The 18,553-nt window shown below is 39.6% G+C and overlaps 2 protein-coding genes across 3 annotated transcripts in view; one reads left to right on the forward strand and one right to left on the reverse strand.

Annotated features, from left to right (window-relative positions):
- Positions 1-2,674: 2,674 nt before the first annotated feature.
- Positions 2,675-11,166, reverse strand: copb1 (COPI coat complex subunit beta 1). The gene is made up of 22 exons (XM_004543187.6): positions 11,011-11,166; positions 9,409-9,561; positions 8,771-9,000; positions 8,438-8,607; positions 8,242-8,356; positions 8,033-8,125; positions 7,797-7,934; positions 7,537-7,656; positions 7,216-7,323; positions 6,953-7,099; positions 6,689-6,834; positions 6,434-6,530; positions 6,189-6,349; positions 5,963-6,083; positions 5,637-5,864; positions 4,976-5,155; positions 4,496-4,640; positions 4,268-4,387; positions 4,001-4,146; positions 3,700-3,789; positions 3,260-3,415; positions 2,675-2,924 (listed from the first exon to the last, which is right to left on the reverse strand). Exons 2-22 carry the CDS (start codon positions 9,497-9,499, stop codon positions 2,865-2,867), a joined length of 2,862 nt encoding a protein of 953 aa, XP_004543244.1. The 5' UTR covers positions 9,500-9,561; positions 11,011-11,166; the 3' UTR covers positions 2,675-2,864.
- Positions 11,167-15,489: 4,323 nt separating this feature from the next.
- pde3b (phosphodiesterase 3B) overlaps positions 15,490-18,553 on the forward strand; it is a 47,770-nt gene continuing 44,706 nt past the window's right edge. For both annotated transcript variants that reach the window (XM_004543188.3, XM_004543189.3), the window contains exon 1: positions 15,490-16,559. In XM_004543188.3, the coding sequence (XP_004543245.1) occupies positions 15,672-16,559 (888 nt within the window). In that variant the 5' untranslated portion in view covers positions 15,490-15,671. The remainder of the gene's footprint in view (positions 16,560-18,553) is intronic.

Consider the following 18,553-nt stretch of genomic DNA (forward strand, 5'->3'; position numbering starts at 1 on the left):
GCACCCTGCAGTCACATTCCTGTCCTCAAATGGCTCTGCGCTGTCTGCTCGCTGTAATTACAGCCAATTACGCAGCGATAACGCGCCCCGTGGCCGTCGTCGTCGCAACGTAAATATGGTTTAAACATGCTGGAAGTTACTAGTTTCTTTACTTTTCAGTCCAATGAATAAAAAAATAAAAACTGTAAAAAAAAAAACAAACTCAGGGTGACGTTTCTTGATATGTTATCTACAATATTTCCACAGCTTAGTCGGATTTAAACATTTTATTTGTGCTGTGCGCGACATCCAATTTTAGATAGATTTAATTAGAAAAAAATCACTTATTTTAATATTCAATTATTTAAAAAAAAAAAAAAAAACCTTTTCCAGCACAGTGGGGAAAAATAGGTTTTGTGGACAGATAAAGCAAACGGAGGAAATGCAGTAAAAGTGATGTTTGCAGGAGTATTTCTGCACGCTGCACACACGCCTGCTGCTGCCCCGCAATTTACTATAAAATGCGCACATGTGTGCACTTTATATGCGGCGTCATAACTCATCACGCAGGTGGAAATTGAAAGTGGTGGACTGTGATTTGTGTTTTCTTTTTGTTTTTTCCCTTGTTGAAACGGACTCATACCAGTTCGTCTAAATTACAACCTTTTATTTCATTGCGCAAAAGTCCCTACTTGTGTTGTCAGCGCGTAAATCGTGTCTCACTTCGTGCTAAATCCAATGTTTAACTGCATTAAAACAACAACAACAACAAAACATAAAACACCACATGGCTTTGGGACCCGTGGCGCCACCCAGTGTCAGAAAAGAGAAAACGCGGGGCCTTAAAAAAAAACTCCCTCCAAATCTCCAAAAGTTGATTCTGTTCATCTGGACGTAGCGTTTTGTGGGAGAAACGTTTCGTCACTCATCCAAGTGACTTCTTCAGTCTCAGCTGACTGCAGGTTTCCCCAATCTTATAAACAGTACATTTGCAGAATGACTGAAACTAGCCCACTGAAGTCATTATACAAATGTACTGTTTATAAGATTGGGGAAACCTGCAGTCAGCTGAGACTGAAGAAGTCACTTGGATGAGTGACGAAACGTTTCTCCCACAAAACGCTACGTCCAGATGAGCAGAATCAACTTTTGGAGATTTACTTTCCTGGATGATTGAGCATGCATCAAGACTCCCTCCAAATGGTTTACATGGTGAGTGCTGTCAGTTTCAGTCGTACCAGAGTGGTTTTAAAATATAATACAAAATATTATATCACCCAAACCTTCTTAAAATTTGGAGGAATTGTGACAGTGATCCTGTGTTTAGCATGAACACTTTGTGTCTACATATTGATGTGGCAAAGCAAGAAAATCACCCAAAAGCACAATGCCAAAGTCATGCCTTGTGTTAGAAGGTGTAGCTGTGATTCTCATAATAACTATACCCGAACCAGACAGTCTGTGCTGTGCACACGGCAGTTGGAGTTGGCTGTTTATTTTCACAGTTGAAGGTCTGACCTCAACGCCACCTTTCAGCCTTTATCTAAAAACCCTGGGGGGAGATTTTTACAGATACTGTAAATGTATGACTGGGGTGGTGACCCTTTAATCTGGCCTACTGCCAGAAATATCCCTTTACTCATAAATAATAAACTGGAGGGCGAGTGGAATATGGAGGCCTGTGCCAGCACTAATCTATCTCCATCTCATTATCACGCTGACAGTGAAACTTGCAGATGGCTCAGAGTTCAATTCAAATCTTGGCAATATATTACCTGAGGTTAAAAGAATTTATGTTCTTGCCCAGGTTATGCATGTAGACAGACATTTTCAAGGTGATGTCGTCAGTTTAGAGGTACTGGCAGTACAAATTCCAATCAGTTACCCCACTGTGGGAGATATTGTGGAAGGAATCTGAGGAATTCTAATTAGATCCCAGAGCTACCATCACAAGCTAGACACTCTCTTCACTTTGGGGCACAACGTCCTTTAGGTAATTGTAACAGCTTCTTTAAAGATTATTACTAAACATCTACTGTCATGCACATTAAGGCAGGTACAGCACAACTTTCCATATTTTCCAAAAGAAGGCATACAGTCCAACTACATTTCTGGGTTACCGTTGTGCTGGAGATGCTCCCAGCTGTCACAGTGGGTGGGGTGCACCCTGCACAGGTTGCTAATCTGTCACAGGGATAACACAGGGACAAGCAGACAACCGGTCACACTCACACCTATGCCCAATTTAGAATCTTTACAATGAAAGGCTCCAGCCAGCTGATTCAAACCTATTACTAACCACTGCTCCTCCCTGCCATCTCCAAAATTCAATTCAATTTTATTTATAAAGCACCAAATCTCATCAACAGTCACCCCAGGAAGCCTTATACTGACCCTATAAAAAGGGTACACACTTATTTAAAGATCATTGTTTTAGTTTGGATGTTTTTCCGTCTTATGCCTTTAAGAATATCAAATTCAATATGAACCTTAGTGGTTCTGGGAGGTACTAGAGAATTTTTTTACCCTTTTCTTACTGAATTGAACTGGAATTCCCTATCTTTTGCATATACTGTCTTAAGTTTCATTTGTAAATTGCACTATTTTGAAAAAAAAAAGAAAATAAAAAATAAAAATAATGAGGTTTTAATAAGAAAAAAAGGCTCTTAACTCAATGAAAACACCACAGAGCATCTTTTGGACATTATTTCAATACATTTATTGAAAATGAAACAGGACAGCGAAAGCACATTGCTGAGATGTAGTTTTCAGAAAGAGGTGATGTTAAAAAATATAGAGCACAGAAGTAACTGACCATATAATAGTTCATATCTGCTATGACGATGATCAAACAGTAAGTTAGGCGACACAGAACAGCAGCTGTTTCAGACATTTGCCTTTTTTTGGGAGAGGTTGATCTTGTCACCCAGACTCAGGGCCATCCCCTGTGGAACAAAGGAAAGAGGGTTAGCTGCGACACATGCTACATATTAGCATATTTAAAATACAGTGAAATCCATCAGCATTTGGAGATTAATAAATGCAAATTTTTTGTTAACTGCGTGCATTTAAGGATGAAAGTCCACACTTGGGGTACTTTAGAGAGGCAAAAACTGTGTCACTGTGCAAATACTTGCAGAACTGATCAATTATTTCAAATCAAATCAGTCATGTGATATTTTTACAAATGGATGCATTGCTTTACTGAGGGGAAATAAAGTCCACCTAGCCTTTACCTCTCAGATTCTTAAGAGTTCACGGTGTGGCAGCTGTGACCTACCTGACTTTTAGCTCTAATGCGTATGTGTCCATTGACAGGTGCATCGGGCCCCAGGTGGAAAGGCTTCTCAATGCTGACATTAGCCAGGGCATCTTCTCCAAAGATAGAACGAGCATAAAGGTTGGCCGCCATGAAGCCACAGAAGCCAGACAGAGCCTTGTTTATGAGAGAAGAACGTTGGTTAAGAACAACAAACAACATCACAGTATCTGCACATTCATCTTATAAGGAAGCACTGGCATGTCTTATGTTTACATATATTCTTTATATAGTCAGCACAAGAAACTATCCTGCTATACGGCCGCTAATGATTCTTTCCGATGTGCACTGGTGCCAAAAATTTTAATTACCCTTGTTATTTGTATTTGGGAAAGCTGCCAAGATTTAAAAGGTTGTTTACTTTCCTTAGTCTGTGGTTTACAAAATGTTCTCATACCAACCTTTTCAGGAGTCAAACACTTCATGTTGGTGGACTTGAGGATATGCTGGAGATACTCGTTCAGCTCAGTGATGTTGGTGTTCACTGTCACCTACAATAAAGAAAGGACAATCAGTGCTCAATGTTAGTTGAATGTGCATCAACTAAACCCATTTAAAAAAAAGAGAGAGAGAGAGAGAGAGAGAGAGAGAGAGAGAGAGAGAGAGAGAGAGAGAGAGAGAGAGAGAGAGAACTTTTAACATGTCCCACTTTTTGCAAAACGAGTCAGCTTTCAGGAATGTGTTTTAACCCCTTAAGTTTACCTTGTTTTCCCACTCAAACTCTGCCCACATCTGTCTGAATTCTGCATCAGTGCAGGAGGCTGGCTGGATGTAGTCCATGATGTCAATATGGATGTCGCTGAGGACAACGCAGTTTCTGTCGCTAGCAGCTCCTGACACATCGTAGACTGAAAAGAAGAATCCAGACATCCCCACAATTAATTTAAAAAATGCATTTAGAGAAAAAAAAGAAAGAAAAAAAGGTGTGACTTGAGATGTGATGCTAAAAATAGTCAAAAATTCTTTTACCGATGTTTCCAAATATAATGCCATTCTCTGTTGATGCCACCTTCACATTGGCCTTGATGTTAGCAAAATCATGAGGTGCCAGAGTTAAAGGTGAAGGCTTCTCAACCAACTTAAGATCGCCTGCAGGACAGAAAGTTGAATTACATTATAGTAGAAACCCAAATGTGTACAGCTTAAATGAGAGAAAAAAAAACATATTTTCACAGAAGTTGAAAAAACTACACTAACCTAAAGTGGCCAGCTCAAGTGTGCAGTTCTGAAGAGTATCACTGGTCTGATTGACCACCAGCACATCCAGCACAATGTCATACTGGTTCACATGAACGTAGGCTTCAGCATAGACTGGATCTGAGAAGCCCGTCAGCTGGGTCACCTAAGTTGGACAAAATGCATTCATTTAATGATTAATAAACAACCTAGTACAAGCACTCCCTAAACACTAGTTTATTATCTTTTAATAACCTATTAAAAGCAAAGCATGTGCACAAGAAGGGCTTCAGCAGCGGTTGCTGCCATGTTGCCAATAATATGAAATAATATGAACAGTAAATAAGTTAGACTAAGCCGTAAACTTGAAATGCACGCAAACAGCAATAATCAGTCCCTTTCCCTCTTTTTCTGTTCAAAAGCACTACTCCAACATTATCTCTCACATTAATTTCCAGTTTCCTTTTATGGAAAGGCTTTTAGGGGTTAAGTATGGTGCACCTTGTTGAGTTTCGATGCCAGAGGATCGGCGGCCTCCTTCCTCTGAGTGTTGCCCATAGCAGCCAGCAGGCTGAGCTGGAACTGGTCCTCCTTGGAAGTCATCTCATTTTTGGCCGTGAGCTGCATGAAGGATATTGGATCGTCGGCCTGGACCGTTACATTGCGTTTCTCAGACTCTTTCTGTAGTCAGAAGAAGAAACACATGTGGTTATTTTTGGAGGAAATAACAACCCCAATGGAACAACAACAAAAGTATCTATAATGTAGTCTAGTATAGTGAAAATAACACAGCATAGCAAGTTACAAAAAAGACATAAGAAACAGTTGTTCAACAGAAAGAGAATAAAAACAGATGTTATTGTGCAGAACTAAGAGAAACTGGAAAGACAGAGACAATGCTGCTGTCAAGAGAAACTGGTGCACTATAAAAAAAAAAGTTTTCCATCAGTCCCAAAAGTCTTATGTGTATACACATCAGGTTTAAATGATCATCTAGGGGTGTGATATTACTACACTCCTCCTTAGACCTATCAGGGTGCAGGCTCTTGAAAACAAAAGTTGGCTTATAAACATATCACAGGTTTCGTATTAAATTTGGCACCAAAAATTTGCTCATTTTCTGTGTAACGAGGTTGGTGAGTTTTAGGTCAACTTTCATTACCTTCTGTGACAGCTTCTCTTCCTCCAGCCTGACAGCCAGCATGTGTGACAGGGATCTGCGACACTCCTTGTTGAAAATGTCATTCATAAGTGGTGAACACTCTGACAGGACCTTCAGGCACAGTGAGATGCGATCCACATCGTCGTCTGTAATTGGCTTCTTGGGCAGAGAGCACTTACCCAGGTGCAGCACAGTGACCATGATCAACATGGCCTCTGCAACAAAAGACTGCAAGGGGGGGCACCAAGACAGCAGGGGTCAGAAGAAGCAAAGGTAGGGCAAATTATTAAAAGTGCTTTTATTGAAATGAAGGAAGAATAACTTACATTTTGCTTCTTTTTATCTTGAACAAGAGCAACATAGCGCAAAGCCACTTTGGTCAGCGTTGTGGCCAAAGAAGCTGCCACATAGAAGTCTCCATCCATTAGGAAGCCTCTGAGTGGAGGTCTGGAACAACAAATTCTTAATGAGCGAGGTGGATGGAAAATTCAGCACAATGAAGGGTATACAGTGTTAGCAAAATGCTTTTCCTCCATGATGTCCAGTGTTTACCTGTCTTCCTCCTTCTTTGAAGGCCTGGAGGAGCTGAGGGCACTCTGTGTCACATAAGTGCCCATTTCTGTCACAAGTTTCTGAGCTGGAGCTGCGCTCACTTCATCTTCTGGCTTCACCTCACCGGTCTCCTTCTTAATCTCATTCTCCACAATTGGGATCTGTCCCGGGGAGAGACAATTATAAACGTTTTAATCAAAATAGCGTGCGTTACTTGTAATTCTGACAACAATGAACAAACATACCTCTCCCAAGGACCTGCGAACTTCTGTCATCACACTCTGGATGTCTTCCTTGGTGCTGCAGTATTCTCCTAAGATCCACAGTGCCCCCCTGTAAATCCTGAAACAGGACAATTGTGATGAACTTTATAAACAATCACAGTGCTACACAATCAAAGAGTAAGTAGTGACTTCCCTTTAGCAAGCACAGCCTATACAATGGTTTCTTAACCACGAATTGACTTTCATCTGCTCTTTAGACTCATCAGGATTACTTACTTGACAGTTCTGATGGCATGAAAGACTTCCAGCATCTTCTCGATGATCAGGGGTCTCAAGTTGTCAAACCTCTGAATGGCTTCCCGCACAAACTCCAGCACATCGGCAGCAGCTGCCTCATTAGTGTCACTCAAGAATTCCATCAGCTGTAAAACATCAACATATAGAAAATGTTTTATTTTAAAGACCATTTATGATAAAAATGTATATTTAGAAATCTAAAGATATCACGAGAATCTTAAAAGGAAATAAGAGGAAACTCACCACAGGTATGACATTGGCTGCCATGTCAGGAAAACGCACGCTACACGAGTGGAGGGTGCGCACCAAGAGCTGCCTGTACTTATCAGTGTCTTCATGCTCTGTTACGTTGTTTGTTTTGATCACCTCTTTCTTCAAAACAATCACCAACTAGCAGCCACACAGAAGTCACTACTTTAACACTGTATTCCAGTTTTTCTAGGTGTCAATGCAAAAACAAAAAAAGCAACAACAAAAATACACAAAAGCTGCAAATGTCAACAGACCTCTTCTACATTACGGGATGAAACAAGGTCCAGCGCCAGCTGTAAGGTCTTCTTTCTGACTTCCAGGTCAGGAGTGCTTAGAACACGCAGGATGTCCATCACAAGGTCCTGAATGAAAACGTATTAGTGAGACCCAATTTTTAACACAGTTGGTACTGACACATAACAATTTTTGTATATTTTCTAATAAATTTTATGATCTCAAAAAGACTTCTTTTGGGTACCATTCCTTTCCTTTTATGGTTTCTGTAGTGAAAGAGCCACTAACAACTTTATTTCTTAAGTGCTAGAAAAACTAATAAAAGCCACTATGAGACGTACCTGGAGCACACGCTCATGAGTGGGATGCTCCTTCAGTTCGATGAGACGATCAAGAACGATCAGTTTCACATTATTGTCACTCTCCTTGATGATCAAATCAATGTAGCACTGGGCAGCAGCCTAGAGTCCAACAAAGCACAGAATGCATACAGGCTTTAATAAAGCAAAGATACCAATCTATCTAAACGTAATACAATGTATAAAGCACTGTATAAATGATACAAGACATACACACAACCACTGAAACACTGATGACGTACCTTAATGGCTGTGGGAGCGCTGGAGAGTGTTACAAGGGTGCCAGCAGCCTCATACTTAACCGCCGGGCTGGAAGACTGCAGCAGGTTGTAAATGCAACGGATAAAACGGGCACGCTCAGAAGGGTTAGCATGGCAAACCTAACAGAGGGGAAAAAAGAAAAACAACAAGAACTTGGATGTGAAATCATCCATTGTGCTAAAAGGTTTAGATATGACCACCACAAGCTGTGACTCACTTTGTAAATCAGCTCCACAATAACCAGCTGGAGGATGTCTCCAAAAGTGTGAACTTGGTCAATACATGTGCTGAGGTAGTCCAGAGCTCGATCCTGCAACATATAAATGCATGAATGACAAGGTGTGAGATAGACCTTTGGCATATTTACTGTATGACTAAAAGTAAAAGTAGAAACAGTAAGAAAAGAACAGACAATATGCTACAGACCTGGTCTGCATGAATCAGCATCATGAAAGCATTTCTCTTACAGCTGGCATCTTTCTCATTGACCAGGAAATCATGGATCAGCTCTGGAGCATCTGGGATGAGATGTTCAAAGTTCCTACAAAACAAACAGAGCTGGTTGTTGTTCATGATGAATACAGTTCAAAATTTATACGTTATAATATTTAGCAGCTAGTACCTGTAGATTGTGTAAATGGCCAGGACAGCGTTACGGCGCACATAACTGTGGCGGTGCTCCAGGCAGGCCCGGATCGCTGGCATGAGAGGCTCAAGCAACTCAGACTCCTTCAGCTTGCACAGGAAACGCAGAGTGGAGCCACGGATGAACTCATTGGGATGCTGCAGGTCCTGAAATAGAAGAAATATTTAAAATTAGAATTGCTGAACTGATTTTTTTTAACCTTTAGTTTTCTCCCATTGCTATAGTTATGCAGTAATAAATAGTGTAACCTGATGTGTATATTTAAAAATGCACTGTTTATAGCAGCTGATAGTATATCACTTAGATTACCTTCCTGTAGGCATCACAGACCAGGATCATCTCCTGAAGGAGTTTGCCATCAGGAGTTGTTTTGGGAACAATCTCCCAGAAAACCAGCAGCAGCTTCTTGATGGTGTGGTCTTGAAGCGGCAGCACAAAACGGATTATAGTCATCAGCAGTCCCGGCAACTTCTCGCCATTCAGGATCATGATGATGACCTTCTTCAAGGCTTCAGTTTTGGCCTTGATCTCTCCCTTTTCTAAAGAAAGATTATTATATTTAGCATAGCAATCAGTTATTATTTAAACTAGTCTTCATCGAATTAAATTCATCTGATACTAAACTTCACCAAAAACTCTCAAAGGACGTTGTGAGGTTTTACCCCCCAAAGGACACTGACTTATTTGCACGTTAATGCAAAAAAAGTTAAACCAATCCTAATCAAAGCTTGATGTCATACATCAACAATGCTTCTTTGAATCAAAATTAATCTATAAAAAAAGATTTGAACTGTTTTTCCCCTAAACCAGACATTATATAATGGCCTATAAAAATAACACTCATACATCACAAATGCATTAAGATGTAGAAAAAAGTGGAGAAAGGCTATTTTTCCCTTTGTACTGTATATTGAGGTAAGTTATTAAACTTTACAGCAAATGGTTACCTAGATCTGCCTTTAGGCTGACTTCAGAAGGGGGCTCTGAGTCTGAGGCAACATTGATCAGAGTGTAACAAACGTTCTCTGCAGCCGTCATTTTGCTGCTGTGCTTGTATCAGATTAGAAGAATCCAAATGTATGTTGCTCACTGGATAATACCTATGAAAACAGAAAAAGAACAGATTTCGTCAGTGATGGAGAAAACATTTACACTGGTGAAAAAATCTCAGTGAAGTCAAAACTAACCTAATCTCATGGAATACGTTTGCCAGTTCTTCCTCTTTGTTTATGCTAACTATGATCATCAACATGTTTCCACACAAGATAAAAGCACATAGATTTTATACACACAATTTGATAAAGTCCTATACTTATAATTGATCTATATCTGAAATAAAAGCTGTGGTAGTTGGAGTTAGTCAGATCAAGTTGTTGCCTTTTTGTACACATTTTTTTCTGTTTCCAAATAGCATTTCCCTGGTAATCTGTGGTAGGATAAATTTGTCCTAGAATTTCTCTTGTAGATATTCAGAAACTACAGCACATCAGTCCACTCCCTTAATAGCTCAGCTGCACTGGGTACAGTTTTGGATAAATGTTAAACTTATATTACACATTCTTAAGGCCCTCTGTGGATTTGGTTGCACTATATATCGAAATCTTTTAAATCTGTGATATTTTGCCTTCAAGTCATTGAGGTCATCCTCCCAACAACTGCTCAAAGTGCCATCTTCTCACCTAAAAACTTAAGGTGACTGGACCATCGTTATTGCCCCTAGTCGATGAAGCAGTCTGGCTTCCCGGACAAGAACCTCTAAGGTATACCCAATTTCAGCTGCTTTTAGTAGAGTTCATCATGATTTGGCCAAACGTATTGCAAATGTTTTCCATTGCTTTTTGTGCGTGTGTGGATGTTTTTACCAATATTGAAATCTAATTATGTTTTTATTCTTAGTTTCTCGCTTCTCCTTAACTGCAGTTTTATTTTGCCGTCTGTTTTTGTGAGTTCCATGTTTTTAGTTGGGTTCTAGGAGACCTGTATTACAAATGAGTGTGTCAGTAAAGCACTTTGTGCTAACTTCTGTTGCTTTAGAATTTAGCTATAGAGCTACAACTGAATTGCAAAACATACTACTAGCTGAAACCTGGAGAACCAGGTGATTGGTGTTCAGTCTACGTCTGGATTAAACCTGAAAACGACAATTACTTCTCAAAATTAAAGTCAGATCAAAGTTTTCAGCTGCTTTTTACGGAAAATCTTGATTGCCTTCATCACAAAACAGCATAAGCTAACAAGTCAAAAAATAGTGACACGCAGCTAATAAGCTTTCTAACAGGTTAAATGGCGTTACATGCGTAAAGACAAAAATGCTAAAATAGCAAGGTTTTGCTCATTTTTATTAGTTAGTTGTCCCCAAAGCTGGTTTTTCTAGGTTAAAACACAGAACCAACTGCTGACTATCAAGAATTAGCTGACAGGAGTTTAGCTTTTGCTTCGGTTAGCAATGAAATGGAGGACAGTAACGTTAGCTAACGAGCTTATGAGTTACCACCAGACAGCGAAACAAATGTCACTCATGTTGGTTAAAAATAAGTCCCAAAACCTACCTATCTGCAGGACTATTATCCTCCCAGGTGACCTTCGATGTGCAGTTTGAGATATTTACATCTGTAAAATTTCTCAAAAGCTCCCGCAGGCGAGCTCTCACTCCCTCGGCTCTGCACTACTTCCTAGTGACGTGGAAGATTACTTTACCGAGAGCCACATCACTGCTACCGTGCGCCACAAGGCTCAAACCGAACGCCTGTGCAACACAAACGCGAAAAAATAAAATAAAATAAAATAAAATCAATCAGTAAACAAAAAGAAAATCTAACAAGCTGGTCCTCTCTTTCTGCTTAACAATAACACGAGAAAGGCCGTTAATCTTATACTGCCAACTTTAAATGAATATATTGTTATGTATGTTGTCTGTCACCTTGTTTCTATGGTTGAGATACGTTTACTTTTTTAAGCTGTTTTGTAAGTAAGTAAGGCATTATAGTTAACTAAAATTAAACTAAAACAACACAATGAATAAATAATTCTTGCCCTCATAAACATGAAGCAATAATGTTGAGTGAAATGCAAATGAAATATATAAAATCAACAGTTTATGTATCCAAATAATGAATCATTAAGAAAAAAGTAATGGGTATAAACTGAATGCATACCAATCAAGTACATTTAATTAGACCATATTCCATTAAATTTTACATTTTACATTTTACAGTTATGTAAGAAATTACGCGGAACACATACTTAAAATCAAATTATTAAAGTTAGCATTTTGGGGATAAATATTTTTTGACAGTAGATTTGTCAACGAATTTAAAAAAATAAAAACTATAGTTTAGTTTTTTTTTTTAAATTACAATTATTTTGTCAACTTGGAAAGCTAACTAAAAATTTGGTTAAAAAGAAAAAAGAAAAAAAAGAAAAAGTGATGATGATGGCTTTGATAGACATGCTAATTGAGACTTTGGGTATCTACAGGTCTCCTTTCAAAAACATATGTGTTTTTTAATAGTAATACCCACCTGCTGAAGTCTGCCTAATCTCACCTTGATAAACCACCTACACACTACACCTACAAGAGCTGCTCAGACATAGATAATGCGTGTATGGATGGACCCCGAATTAAAACACGAGTACCTTAACAATAACAGTATGCAGCACCCTCCAGTGGAAGGTTTTAGTGTTTACTTTAGTAACACATTGGATGGGCAGAGACTTGAGTGAATCATATGAGTGCCTCAGAATCTTCCATCCACCCATTATTATCACTTTTCAGTCATGCATCAATCAATGGCCAACAGCACCAAAGCAAAGAGACTATTAGGATATATTTTTAAAAATCTGAATACTTAATTATTTAATTATTAATCATTTCCATGACTGAAAGTGATTTTATACGCACAGATGGTGAATAGACAAGTCCCATTAAAAGTCTGTTAAACAGCAGTTATTTGGTCAGTAGGTTTATGGCAGAATAACGCCCAGTAAAAGAATAATGCTCCCATGTACAGTAATGTGGCACTGTTATTGTTACTTTTTGAGGTGTCAGGTTCTATGTGTTTATACACCACTTATTATTTATCTCTGGCTCTCTTCCACAGCATGTCTTTATGCTGTCTTCCTCCCCTCACCCCCAACCAGTATGGCAGATGGCTGCCTATCCATCAGCCTGGTTCTGCTGGAGGTTTCTTTCATTTAAAAGGGAGTTTTTCCTTCCCACTGTTGCCAAAGCACTTGCTCATAGGCGGTCATCTGATTGTTGGAGTTTTCTCTGTTTCCTCTGTATTCTCTAAGCCCTTTACCTTACATTATAAAATGCCTTGAGACAACTATTGTTGTGATTTAGCACTATATGAATATAATTGAATTGAATTAAATTGTCATATCAGGCTTTCACAACGCTGTTTTGCAAACTATCTGTTGTAGACGCCACAGTAGGCAAAATTGATCCCAACACTGATTAATTCCCACTTCCACAGACCCGTTTATTGCGCTAATTCAAACTGAAGCTGATAAAGAAGATTTATGGCTCAAGTTAAGAGCAAAGTACACTTATCACAAAGAGCCCTGCCAGCCAGGGAACAAAATACATGTTTGCTTCATACAGATGGATGATGAGCCTTTTGGAAATGATAAGTAATCATAGGATTGGCATTTAACACATATCCTGTTCAACGGGCATGCTTACTTTTGGGGCAGTAACGTCATATTGTGCCAGACCATTCAGATTAGCTTAAGAAGGAATATAAAAGGTCATTGTTACTTATATTTCACATAATCGTAGTTGCCAGTATAAGCGCTGACTTTCATTCATTTTGCTTGTGTGTATTTTCATGCAAAGCACAGTTTATTAAATTAAACAAACTCTGTCTGCACCTTGCCCTTCCACTGAGCTCCGCTGCAGAGACAAAGATGTAACCAATCAGGGCTACATTACAAATGCCTTCATTTTAAGGGGAAACACTTTAAGGGCTCTGTGACTGACTAAAGGAAACTGCAGTCATTATTAATATTATTAATGAAATGTGATTTTCTACTGTGTCGGTGGAAAAATGACAGAAATAGCAGCTCTAAGAATAGTCTGTTATGGCGTCAACATACTTTCTTCTGCATGATTAAGGTAACCTGAGACTGTCAGTTTAATTCATGGGACTTCAGCAATGCTTAGCAGTGGAAAGGAGTTTTTTAAAGGCCAATTTCTTGGTTTCTGCCATTCTTTGCACATTTGACATATTAATGAAAATGGGGAAATGCCTTCTGTGCAGTTCAGTGCAGGTGATCTCTACACAGTAATAGTAATTTAACCACAGCTCGCTCGAACCAGGAAGTCATTTTTTTTTTAACTCAAAGAGATGTCTAAGCCTATCATCAGCTAAAAAGAAACAACAAAGCTCACAAGCTGGCTACAAAAAACAACCATCAGTATGGTTTTGTAACAAATGCTAAAACAGTTGAATTAAAACGTGAAAGGTTTTTAAGACCTAATCTTTTATAAATACCAGCAATCCTTGTCCCTAGTGAGACTTACAATTGTAATAACATAAAAAATAACATTAAAATAACATTTTTAAAAAACTACATTCAGCAGATTTTTGTAATTTTTAAGAATCTATATATGAATATAGATCTGTTTTCATCACTTGTAGTTTAAATCAGACATTATTTAAAATATATACAGTGAAATAAAGTACACTTGTATAAGCTGCACTTTGGAATTTGCAGTTAGGATTTTAACCTGTTTTGACTTTATTCACCATGCAGTAAAGGAGAAATTTACTGTGCAAAATTATGGTGAAAAAATTATTTGCCCTTGTTCTGATATCAGTCTGGAACACTGACTAATGTCAAAGAACCCAGAACAACATCTAAAGAACTGCAGGCCTCGCTTGCCTCAGTTAAGGTCAGAGTAAGAAAATAAGAAAGAGGCTGTGCAAAAATGGCATCTGTGGGAGAGCTCCAAGGGGAAAACCACTGTTGAGCAAAAAGAACACAAAGGCTTGTCTCACACTTCCCAAAAAACATTTCGATGATCCCCAGCACTTTGGGGATTTTTTTTTCTTTAGCAGTGACTAGGTCAAAGTCTAGACTCCAATCTAATCAGGATGCTTTGGCATGACCTTAAACAGACCATTCATACTTGAAAACCCTCCAGTGTGGCTGAATTATAACAATCCTACAAATAAAAGTGAGCCAAAATTCCTCCACAGCAAACGCTTGATTGAGAGTGGATGTATCCACAGCTAAATAAATAAATAAATAAAAAATTAAGGGAGTACTTAAATCACACATAAATCATAATGATTTAAATGTTCAAGATCAAAAAAAATGTTTTAACAAACGCTGTGTAATTTGTAAAAAATAAAATAAATAAATACATAATAAATGTTAAAAATGGTCCGAGTGCCCCTTAAATGTTTTAGCGGCATAATTTTGTATATGTCTACATTACGTCCGTGGATAATGGGTGATATTCACTGTTGTTTGGTTTAGCCTGATCAGATCGATAAAATCGAGAATCGATTGAGCTAAAGACAGGCAAACCAAACGATCACAGTGCAAGTCGATGGATCCAACGACTGCGAAAAGCAGCGATGACATTTTAACCAGAAGACCAAAACAATTTCGGCGTCGTGCAGTATCATTTTATTTAAATTAAATTACATTTATTTGTATCTAATAATAAGCGAGAGAGGAGAAAGAGTCAACACTACAAGAAACTCTGCGTTAGTGGGTTTATTTATGAAGCGAAGACTTCCATGAAGCCTTTGCCACACATATAAGATGAATAGTGAACTAACAAAGACTTCCCGTGCACACAAGGGATGCAGACAAAACAAGTAAACTGCATTGTGGGACATCCTGCGATGGAAATTTAACAGTTTTCCTCGCTATATTATATTCTAATGAGCTTCTTCTGTCTAATCGTACACTGCTAATATTGGGTTATAAAGTCTCAGGATTGGTTCGGTCTGTGGGCTCAGCGCTCCACATCGCAAAAATAAGCCATGCAGTGTGAGTTGTGGCCTATAGCCGGCGACAGAGAGCCCCATTTCTGTAAAAACAACATCTCACCTTCTTTCTTTAGTCCAAGTGCTGGAGCACGTTTGAGTGACCATGGAGTGCGTTTGCTGTCATGTAGTTGAGCGTTAATACGGCGTGAATAGCAGGAGAGGGGGACTTTCGCGTGGATACGAGGAGCCACAGTCGAGCCATGGCTGCACGGGAGGAAGGAGAGGTTTTGCACAGTAAAACAAGGCACCACGACGGAGCTGGAAGTGTAAACAGCTCAGAAGGCTTCAGGAACGGCTATGTGAAGAGCTGCGTCACCCCCCTGAAACAGGACCATCAGAGGGGATTTTTGTTTAGCGTGTGCAGGTTTTGCAACGAAGACATTCTCAGCTCCAAACTGTTAAAGGTCTCTGCCCTGTACGTGGGCGCTTTTGTGATTTTCGCGGTCTCCTTTCTAATTTCCAGGAGCTTGCAAAGTGACTCGCTTTGGGATTTGCGGACTTTTTTGTCGGGCTTCTCCCAGTCCATCAGTCCTTTATTCAGCATAGGATGTGCTTTCTTCTTCCTGACACTTTACCTGAGGAGGAAAAAGAAGGAGAGCACCAAATGCTGGCTGGTGTCACTGCCAGCATCGTGTTACCTCGGGGATTTTTTGGTCTTGCGGTTTTTACAATGGGGAGAGGACCAGCACCAGATGCAAATGGTGGGCAGGTTGTTATTCGTGTTGGGATGTGTGGGTCTGCTCACGCTGATCCCAACGCTAAAACTCAAACACAGTGTTCTCATACTGGTTTTTGCCAGCGTTGTGTGGCTTGTTTCTTTCACAAGTTTGAGCGGTCTGCCCGCACTGCTCAGACCGCTCTTTGCCTGCTTTGCGGGGGTTTCTGGCTCCCTGTTGGGGCTCTGCTTTGACCGCTACTACCCGTCGAGGGAAGCACCGAGTGGGATTTCCAGCGCGGAGGAAAAGGTCCCTGTGATCAGACCTAGGAGAAGGTCCAGTTGCGTGTCGCTGGGGGAGACGTCGACCAGCTATTATGGCAGTTGTAAAATGCCTCGCAGACCTTCGTTGCCCTGTATATCCAGAGAGCAGGTAGGTCTCCCCCCTGCAGGACCACGTCTGTTGCTGCTGTTGTTGTTGTTGTTGTTGCAAAAGTAGGCCCACTGTTCATCCACAGCTACTCTGAGTGCACATGTGCACAAGTTGAAAGCACAATACTGTATCACTAAAGCCCACACAGAGCATTTACAAAAGTCACTTTGGTAGAATTTGTTTTCCAAATTCAATATGGTTGCTGCAGGTTGCTTCTAACACGTATATAATATTCTTATATTAATGCTAATAATCTGTGATCGATAATGTCAAGCAAATGGCCAAAACCCCGATTTTAACCCTGAAACACAATGCTACCATTGGTTTGAAGTGCACTCGGATACAAAACTTAGGCAGTGCTGTCTCTCCACATTTTCGTGGGAATGTCCTCACCGAAGAGCTCGTGTGGCACACAAGCCATAAAATGCAAGTGCACGTCAACATCCTCCTGGCAGCATAACAGCACAGCCAGCAACAAAGCAAGTGATGTGGGCTCAGTCCCACATGACAAACAGTCAACAACACAAAATGATGGCGAGCGCGCACTGGCATCTTTCAGTGTCCACAATCCCACAGCAGAGCCTGCGGTGCTCCTTTCCACTTTGCAGCACTTCTGAAAACTGATACACCCACATGGAGTGATATGCGTACAAAATGAAGACTATCAGGTTGCATGCAATATGTTGGGAGCAAACAGCTTACGCCGCCCGTCGCCTTAATTTAAGTGTAGGCAGTGTAGACAAATGCCAGCATTATTGTTGCCAGTGCTATTCTTTAGTGGATGCCAAGCCATCAGTTCACACACATTGTTTTGTGTCCTTCGAGGTTTGTTAGAAATGATAAGAGAACTAAAAATATATGTCCAGTTTGTCTCAGTTGTGCTATTTCCAGTAGTTGTTTTTAACCTCATTGTGTTGTGTGCCGTTAGAAGCCTGATAGTCACATTGCACTAGGCCTCAAACAGAGCACCGAAAAGTTGAATGCACCTTGTGTGTTGCTGAAAATGATGGAGAAGTGAATAGTTACATGGTAGGTTGTAATATCTGTGAATTAGGCTTTGGGATTAAGGCCTCAGCTCCAGCATTTGTCAGCTTCTCATTATTATTATTTATAAGAACTGACCTTAAATATTTTTGGGAAAAATATTTGAATAGAAGTGGAAATTTGCAAAGTCAACCCAACAAAAGCAAAGAACTGTTGCCTTGCTGTGTGCCTGCAGTTAGTTTTTAGGCTTTTTGCTGATAGGAATTTAATTTAAAATTACTGGGCAATACTGCTTTCAGCTAAAAAGTAAAAACGGGACACTGATTGCAAATTAACAAATTAATAATAAACTTTAGTTCCCACATGTTATCATCACAGTATCCTGGCCTCTCTTCCAGTGAACACTAAAGCAAAGAGTTTTTCTTTGTGACTAGAAGAGACAAACAGCTTAAGTGCTCTCCATCTGCTGCGTGGACACATGCCAGTCAGGTGAATTAAAGCCTGGATTGCCCGTTAGTTGTCAATGTGTGAGTGAGTGTGTAGTGAAGAGCTATCAGGGATGTTTGTGTCTGTTTTATATTGCACATAAGTAATAATTAATGATTTAAAGACCTGACCGTTTCTGTGTCAGATGCAGATTAAAAAAAAATAAAATACAGAGACAGATAAAAACACTCAGGGTTCATTGGTAATGTCAAACACGTTATTTATTTTCACATAACAGTTCAGTTCATAACAGTTCTGCATTTCTGACTAGGGTACTGGTTTCTGTCTTTCAGTTGCAAAGACAGGAGGTTGTTTTTCTGTTTGCAGCAACATGTGGTTTTCAATATAAAATGTCTATCGCCTTGGGAAAACCGATTTAAAGTTCAACCCCAATGCAGACACAAGTCAAGATGCTCTGGATCAGAACTACAGACATGAGTGTGCGACTAGAGTCAGACTAAAGATATTCAAATTGTGCTTTCAAATCTCAAAACAGAACATTAGAATCATTGTCAGATCACAGT

The sequence above is a fragment of the Maylandia zebra genome, linkage group LG1 (genome assembly GCF_041146795.1).
Source record: "Maylandia zebra isolate NMK-2024a linkage group LG1, Mzebra_GT3a, whole genome shotgun sequence".
In the NCBI taxonomy this organism is placed as follows: domain Eukaryota; kingdom Metazoa; phylum Chordata; class Actinopteri; order Cichliformes; family Cichlidae; genus Maylandia; species Maylandia zebra.

Coding starts and splice junctions, on each gene's coding strand:
- copb1 (XM_004543187.6), bottom strand. CDS start 9,499: ATGACGGCTGCAGAGAACGTTTGTTACACTCTGATCAATGTTGCCTCA. Junction 8,357..8,437: donor GCCATTTACACAATCTACAG/GTACTAGCTGCT, acceptor TTTGTTTTGTAG/GAACTTTGAACATCTCATCC. Junction 4,641..4,975: donor TGGCATCGAAACTCAACAAG/GTGCACCATACT, acceptor TGTCCAACTTAG/GTGACCCAGCTGACGGGCTT.